The 7,500-nt window shown below is 50.4% G+C and overlaps 1 protein-coding gene across 11 annotated transcripts in view; it reads right to left on the reverse strand.

Annotated features, from left to right (window-relative positions):
• tenm2a (teneurin transmembrane protein 2a) overlaps positions 1 to 7,500 on the reverse strand; it is a 195,750-nt gene that overhangs the window by 65,377 nt on the left and 122,873 nt on the right. For 10 of the 11 annotated variants that reach the window (XM_081698482.1, XM_081698477.1, XM_081698476.1 and 7 more), the window contains one exon: positions 613 to 801. The exons of the other annotated variant lie outside the window; for it this stretch is intronic. In XM_081698482.1, the coding sequence (XP_081554608.1) occupies positions 613 to 801 (189 nt within the window). The remainder of the gene's footprint in view (positions 1 to 612; positions 802 to 7,500) is intronic. 11 annotated transcript variants of the gene reach the window in all.

Below are 7,500 nucleotides of genomic sequence, written 5' to 3' on the forward strand. Positions count from 1 at the left end.
AGAAGCGGAGTTGCACACAGGAGTTTTAACTGCCCCTCACTCCACACCCCGGGGCACTGGACCTGCTGCCTGGGGACAGTTGTAACGTTTTATTACCCGGTAAGCACAAGCATGCTTTTTAAGTCGTTATTTTGGCAAGGACCGCGTTTAGTTAAGTCACCTTTCTTGCTTTTTGGTTTGTTTTGTTTTGTACGGCCCGTTTCAAAGCACCAAGACTCGACCCGGAGTGATTTCCAGTCGAGGCGGATGGATTAACGATCCCAAGTAAACACCGAGAAAAGGAAGAGGGGCTCAGGCCAGACGAAAAAGAACAAACACTTTGGAAACCGGGAGCGGGAGGAACTAAGACCAAAAGCATAAGAACAGTAAAAGAGAGGTGCAACCGGTTACCAAAAGAAATAAAACCCATGAAAAACAGAATAAAACCGGACAGATTAAAACGCCGCGAGGGGACGTTAAGAAGGAACGAATGCACGTTTCGGCCAGGTGCGTGCTGGGTGTTTGCCGTGCAGGAACCATCGTCAAGATGCCGCGACCAGAGCGACAGAGCGCTTCCGGGAGGATTGCCACACCTGCGAGAGAGCCAATGGCAGAGGAGAGGGTGGAGCTTACCCGTGGTGGGCTGGGCCCGAAGCAGGTAGGAGTTGGGGGAGATCTGGTCCTCTGGGTGGGGCTCCAGCATGGTGTGGGACGAGCTGTTCAGCAGGGGCACCTGGCACTCCCTGATGGAAGGCTGGGCAGGCGGGGATGGGGCAGGGGGCAGGAGGCTGGAGGTGGCAGCGGAGGGAGGGAGAGGGCGACCTGAAGAACGGAGAGAGAGAGAGAGAGAGAGAGAGAGAGGAGGAGGAGGAAGAGGAGGAGTGGGTTACAGATGGACGCCGAGACCGGGCGGACGCGCTCACGAGAGCGCTTCGCCATGCGCTCGAACCAGCCGAAATTAAAACGTCATTCAAATCGCACGTAATAAGGCGAGTGTTTTCAGCACGGGCGGTTCGTCAGCCGGCGTAACGGCGGCTGGAAGGTCGTGGGTGCTAGCTGCGGAACTGACGCGGAGGAGGAGGAGGACCGTGCCGTGGCCGTATGCGTCGACTGGAAATGCTGCTACCAGCACTTTTGTGCCACACAACCACACACACACACCCACGCGCCCGTGCGAACACACAATCCCGCGCCCTCTGCATGACTCTAATATAGATGTCTTGCATGTGATTTCCCTAAGGATCTCGCAAGACACCTGCATAATATATGACTACAAGAGCCAGTCGTCTGTCAAGCGGCTTCCCCCCCCCCCCCCCCCCATCTCAGGCCGAAATCAGCAAGGGGCGTCGAGCCGTCATTTCTGTAACGGACGTCTTTGGATTTTTCTATAATTGCACCGACATCGGAGGTGACACTGAAAACAAGCCCCCCCCCCCCGCCCCACACACACACAAGTAACTATGGTCGCCGGCCGTGAGAAGATGATGAATTAGAAGGTTTATCATCTCCTTTAATTACAGTGGGGAAAAGCAGAGTGATGGAGAGAGAGAGACAAGATGCCCTCCTTCCTTTAGTCTTCCCCTCCGTGGGCCCGGGCCGCCGTGGCTTCGAGATCCGCCGCGATGGGGATCCGGGCTCGGGGGGGGGCATTCATGGTCCTTCATCGCTGTAATTGGGATTAAGGCGCAGAGAGCAATTATAAGCCCTCCGCCACGGTATTGGTGCCCCCTCCAACTCTGAGGTGTGCTGTCACCCCCTAGAACACGGAAAAGGCAAACGGCACGGCCGGAGAGAGCGCTTTCATGCGCCGACGAGCCTGGGAGCAGGAACGGGGGTGGGGGGACGCGGCTTTAAACGAGCGCTTTTGGCAAAAGACTTTGAGGAAGTTAATGGAGACCACTTCACGCAGACCTTTTCTGCTCTGCCGCCCTTGCTCGCTCGCTCTCTCTCTCTCTCTCTCTCTCTCTGACTCTTCCCAGAATGCCCCTGGAACCATAGCGAGGGCGAGTGAGAGAGGTCCGGTATAGAGTTAGCCTGATGAGAACAGGATGGGTGAAAGAGGTACAGGTGAGATTGTGCCTTGATTATCAGTAATCGGACCCTCTGGAGCTCCTTCCACACTCTGCAGGATTAGACTCAGACCATGCGCAGCCCCACCCTGCAGCTTTAGACTCTGCTCGGCCCCAACGCACACGTCCGCACAACCACACACACGCGTGCCAACTCGGAGCGCCCCGTCTCGCCCACTCCATCCCCCGCTTCCATCCCCTCCAAAATGAACTCTGACCTCGGGACGCCTCCAGACGGGGGGCTCTTATTGTACACGCGGCGCTCCTGCCGCGAACAGGTGTATACGCCGTGTTTAGCGGACCCCAGGGAAGACAGCCTGGGTCCTTACAGACAGAGAACGAGGAGAAAAGGAGGAGAGGAGCCTTATGTTTACAGCCAGCGTGCGATTACGGAGATGAAAGCAACCCGATCCTGTTACTTCTGGGAATTCAGCGCGTCTTTTCAATATCCGCACATGCGAGAGAGAGAGAGAAGCCCCTTTTAGAGGCTCTTTACTTAACCATTAAACGGGCCGTTTAAAAGTTAAAAAAATTTGGTTCCAAAGAGAAATAATCGCCGGTTGAGCTAACAAATAAACTAAATTGTGTGACTTACGGACACAAGACTTTATCACGGACGTATCAATAGGTACTGGCTGATAAAAGGCTCGTTCCGAATGCTGCATGTGAGCCGTCCAAAGCTTTATGGTTCAAACGTCTGGATGCTTTGTGTCCTTCCATTCGCACGGGAACATGAAAGCCCAGCGTTCCACAGGGTTACAGCGCCGAAACGTTCAAATGTTCACACAATGAAAACTTCACATGGAAGGCCTCCGTAGGCTATATCGGGGTCCTGAATGTTTGTTTGCAGAGTGGAATCTTTGCAATTTAGCAACAGACAGACAGACAAACAGACAGACAGACAGACAAAGAGCTTTTGAACTCTCCACAAAAGCTCTTTGACAACTTAAAAATCAATAGCAAAAAAAAAAAAAATCTTCAACTTTGTCATTGTTTCGTTTTGCTTTAAAAAATCTTTACAAATCTTTCCTCCACTGTCTGTAAGAGTAAGGACTCAAAAGCTCTGACCCAGAAAAAACAGCCAAACATACAAGTCGGCATGAAAACATCCTCTAGGCAAAGACTTCCAGAGACTTCCAGAAACGAGAGACTGAGTCCGTTTCTCATTTCCTCATCGTAGATCACTGAACCTTTCTCAGGCAAGCTTTATTTTTTACCTCTATTGCAACGTTTAACCTAACGTGACATGATATTACTACTATTATTGTTATTATTATTATTATCATGAATATGATTATCTGTTTTCTTTCCAGTGATGTGATCCCTGAACTCTCACAATGTCCCAGTGTGTCACTGCTGTTTCTTAGTGATAATGAAATACAGAGGTGCTCCTTTGTCAGGTGTGCGCGTTTTGACGTGACGTGCCCTGCGGGTCTGAAAAAGAAGGTGGGTGAGGAAGTGCAATCCACCCCCCTCTACCCAAACCAGCGGGGGTCCTCGAGCTACTGGAAAAAACAGACATTCGTGCTCTTTCGGAATTTTTGGTACAGACTTGTGCTGACGTAATTATAGCATTTATTTTCATTACCGCTTTGGAAATATTTGAATATGTCTGATTTACAATGACGGTGTTTAATTAGAGCAGGTCTTGTTACCACAGTAATGCTTCACCCAGCACTGCAGTCGGGAAAGTGAAACACTAAACTTCTGTAGACTCTTCCTGAACAGATGGAAACTATTAGTAACACCATGAACCAAAGTGTATTTCGTTATACGTCCTATCCAGTTGTGAAAACTGCTGGTTTATAGGGAGAGTTGTCATAAAATAATTTTTTGATCTCATGCAAAATTCGAGATTTTATTATAGTTTTTTTCCCCCAACAGAACAATGACACCATTTGGAATAAGTCACTGACCCCGTGAGCATTAGTGACAGTGGGCAGAAGAAATGGGTGAAGTGTGTATGTGAAAATGTATATATTGGTGTGTGTGTGTACACACTGGAGTGGGGAGGGGGGGTTATTAAAATTTTAAATCATGTTAATTACAAAAAAAAGGATAAATTGCATTAGATGGCCAAAAGCAATTATGAGAAACTTAATTTCCTTTGCAATTAGGCTCAGGGGCATTTTTTAACTATTGTAATTTACTTTTGCTACATTTCTATAAAGGTCAGTGTAAATTGCTTTGTGTGTTATTAGAACAAAGGTTTGGTCGGGCGGGGGGCGGGGGGGGGCATTTCTCTAGATGATTCTGTCTTCCCCACTTTAATCTCTTCATCATGACAGCACTGTCCCTGTTACGAGGGCCTGGATGTCAGCGCGGGTGGACCTCCGACGTAGCAGCGGGACAGGGGCTGCAGGATCGCAGGCAGACGATGGAAAAACAGCCGGCCCTCCGCGGACTCGGGACTGACGTCCCGCGGGGATCCGGTAATGCGGGATGCGGGATTACTCTTACGGAACCTCTGGTTGCTATTTTGCACACGGACGCACACTCTGGCGTCCCGGTCTGGAGCAGGGGCACGATGCTTCTTCTCTCCGCCCATCTGTCCGTCCAGGAGACGGAAAGCCAAAGAGGCCAAAAAGCACTGGGAGAGACAGCTGGAGCCCAGTCACATGGAAAGTGACAAATTACTACCTTAATGAGTGCCATTCATCATCTTTTCCCTATACAGCCCCCCTCCCCTCCCCTCCCCTCTCCTCTCCTCCTCTCTCCTCCCCTCCCCTCTCCTCCCCTCCCCTCTCCTCCCCTCTCCTCCCCTCCCCTCTCCATTTTTTTGCTCAAACGAAGTCCCAGTAACACCTCGGAGCTCCTCTTCTACAGACACCATCTGTAGAATGAGGGAAAAGAAGAAACGACACAAGACGAAAAACAAAAGCGCAGCTAATCGTAGAAACGGCTGCTCGAGAGCGAGAGAGCGAGAGAGAGTAGGTTAAACAGCATACGGAGCATGAAAATGTTCAGTGACGCTCACTGATTGTTGGGCAGATATGGACTGGCAGCGCGACTCCCTGCATTGCTGCGGCGCTGTAACTCTGTAGCGCTGTAACTCTAACGCTGTAGCGCTGTATCTCTAACGCTGTAGCGCTGTATCTCTAACGCTGTAGCGCTGTAACTCTGTAGCGCTGTAACTCTGTAGCGCTGTATCTCTAACGCTGTAGCGCTGTAACTCTAACGCTGTAGCGCTGTATCTCTAACGCTGTAGCGCTGTATCTCTAACGCTGTAGCACTGTAACGCTGTAGCACTGTATCTCTAACGCTGTAGCGCTGTAACTCTAACGCTGTAGCGCTGTATCTCTAACGCTGTAGCGCTGTAACCCTAATGCTGTAGCGCTGTATCTAACGCTGTAGCGCTGTAACCCTAATGCTGTAGCGCTGTATCTCTAACGCTGTAGCGCTGTATCTCTAACGCTGTAGCGCTGTAACTCTGTAGCGCTGTAACTCTAACGCTGTAGCGCTGTATCTCTAACGCTGTAGCGCTGTAACTCTAACGCTGTAGCACTGTAACGCTGTAGCGCTGTATCTCTAACGCTGTAGCGCTGTAACTCTAACGCTGTAGCACTGTATCTCTAACTCTGTATCTCTAACGCTGTAGCGCTGTATCTCTAACGCTGTAGCGCTGTATCTCTAACGCTGTAGCGCTGTAACTCTGTAGCGCTGTAACTCTAACGCTGTAGCGCTGTAACTCTAACGCTGTAGCGCTGTATCTCTAACGCTGTATCTCTAACGCTGTAGCGCTGTATCTCTAACGCTGTAGCGCTGTAACTCTAACGCTGTAGCGCTGTATCTCTAACGCTGTAGCGCTGTATCTCTAACGCTGTAGCACTGTAACGCTGCTGGGTCTCCAGTGTCGTACCCCTGGAGGCCATCTTATGGCCACTGCAGCATCCGTACTGACTGCTGGGAAGATGCTGGACTCTCGTGTGGGGCTTATTGTGTCTTATGTTTCAGGATGTGTTGGGCCTATCAGAACACACACACACACACACACACACACACACACTTCCTACAGGCTCGTCACAGTTGTCAATTACGAGGCACGATCAGAAATCATGCATTCGCTTTAATTAAGAAGCCTCGCTATTTATTTACTTCAAAGAGCTGCTTTTTAAGTCAAACAATTTATAAATTTCCTCCCCAAACCACAACAACAACAACAACACAAACTCCAAACACTTTTACACTTAACTTCTCCCACTCGGAGCGCCTCAGGACTACAGCTCAAATCATAATCCCTTCAAAACAGCGCCGGGCTTCCGGCTCAAGTGAACCGGCGCTGTTTTGCGGCTCCCCTCGACGGCCCGAGCCTTGTACTCGGTCACCGCAATTATTTAGCTAATTTGGCGGAAGGCCAAGCCTCCTCGTCAGGCCACGACGGACGCGTGAGGACGGCCGGCTGCACGAAACCTTGCATATCCCGTTAGAAGCGGAGAAACCGTGTCGTTCAGCAATGCATGGCTTACGCTTCGCAGTGCATGTCGTGAAACAGAATAATTGGTTATTGTTTCACAACGGGCCGGTTTGTGCGCAACAGAATCGCACTGCATGTCCCACAATATAATATTCACTGAAAACCATTATATTCACTGAAAACCAAAAAAACGCAAAGAAAACAAAAGAAATAAAAAATGTTTTTTTTCCCCCTAATTTTAAGCCTCACTGCCCCTCCCCTCCACCCCCGTACCGTAATGACAGTGGTAGAGAATACCTACACACAGCGAACCTCGCGCATCCGGTACTTGTTAACCAGGAGTACTGCGTTTCTGCGCACGAGACCCATAACACCCATAACACGTCCATAACACGTCCCTCTCTTCCTCGCGAGGAGCCGTGGCCACAATGGTTTAATACAGGCTCGAGCGTTCTCTCGAGTCAAGGGCAGCGTGGCATCGGTGTGATAATAAACGGTGATAATAAACGGCTGTTTGGGCCATGCCGAGCGCCCTCGTCCCGTGCGCCTCGGCTCCCGGGGCCTTCGCTCCTCCTGCGCACGGTGCCATGACTCCTCGTGGCCACTGATTAAAACATTTACTCCTCCTGGAGCTGGTTTGAGGATGTCTCTGCACCCGCGGCAGAGGGGGTTTGGATTCCAACACACACACACACACACACGGCTGAGCGTCAGTTAGGCTCAGTCCCTGACTCAGGCCGCTTCTCTGAGTATATTACCATATAAATGACATCCGTGTTGTTGTTGTGGATTGATGACATTGTTATGGATTCCACACGGTCCTCTCCCGGAATAGAATGGGGATGCATGGCTTCCATTCCAAACTCTGGTCCCACCTCAGACATACGCATCCATTCCCTTATGAATTAAAGCCTCTCAGCGCTCTCAAGTTGGGCTGGGTGCTGATGTCGTAACAGAGTGTGTGTGTGTGTGTGTGTGTGTGTGTGTGTGTGTGTGTGTGCGCGAGTGCGTGTCTGTCTTGCTTGGCAACAGCTTACA

This window comes from Electrophorus electricus, chromosome 16, assembly GCF_041902795.1.
Source record: "Electrophorus electricus isolate QZ-2024a chromosome 16, ASM4190279v1, whole genome shotgun sequence".
NCBI classification, from domain to species: Eukaryota; Metazoa; Chordata; class Actinopteri; order Gymnotiformes; family Gymnotidae; genus Electrophorus; species Electrophorus electricus.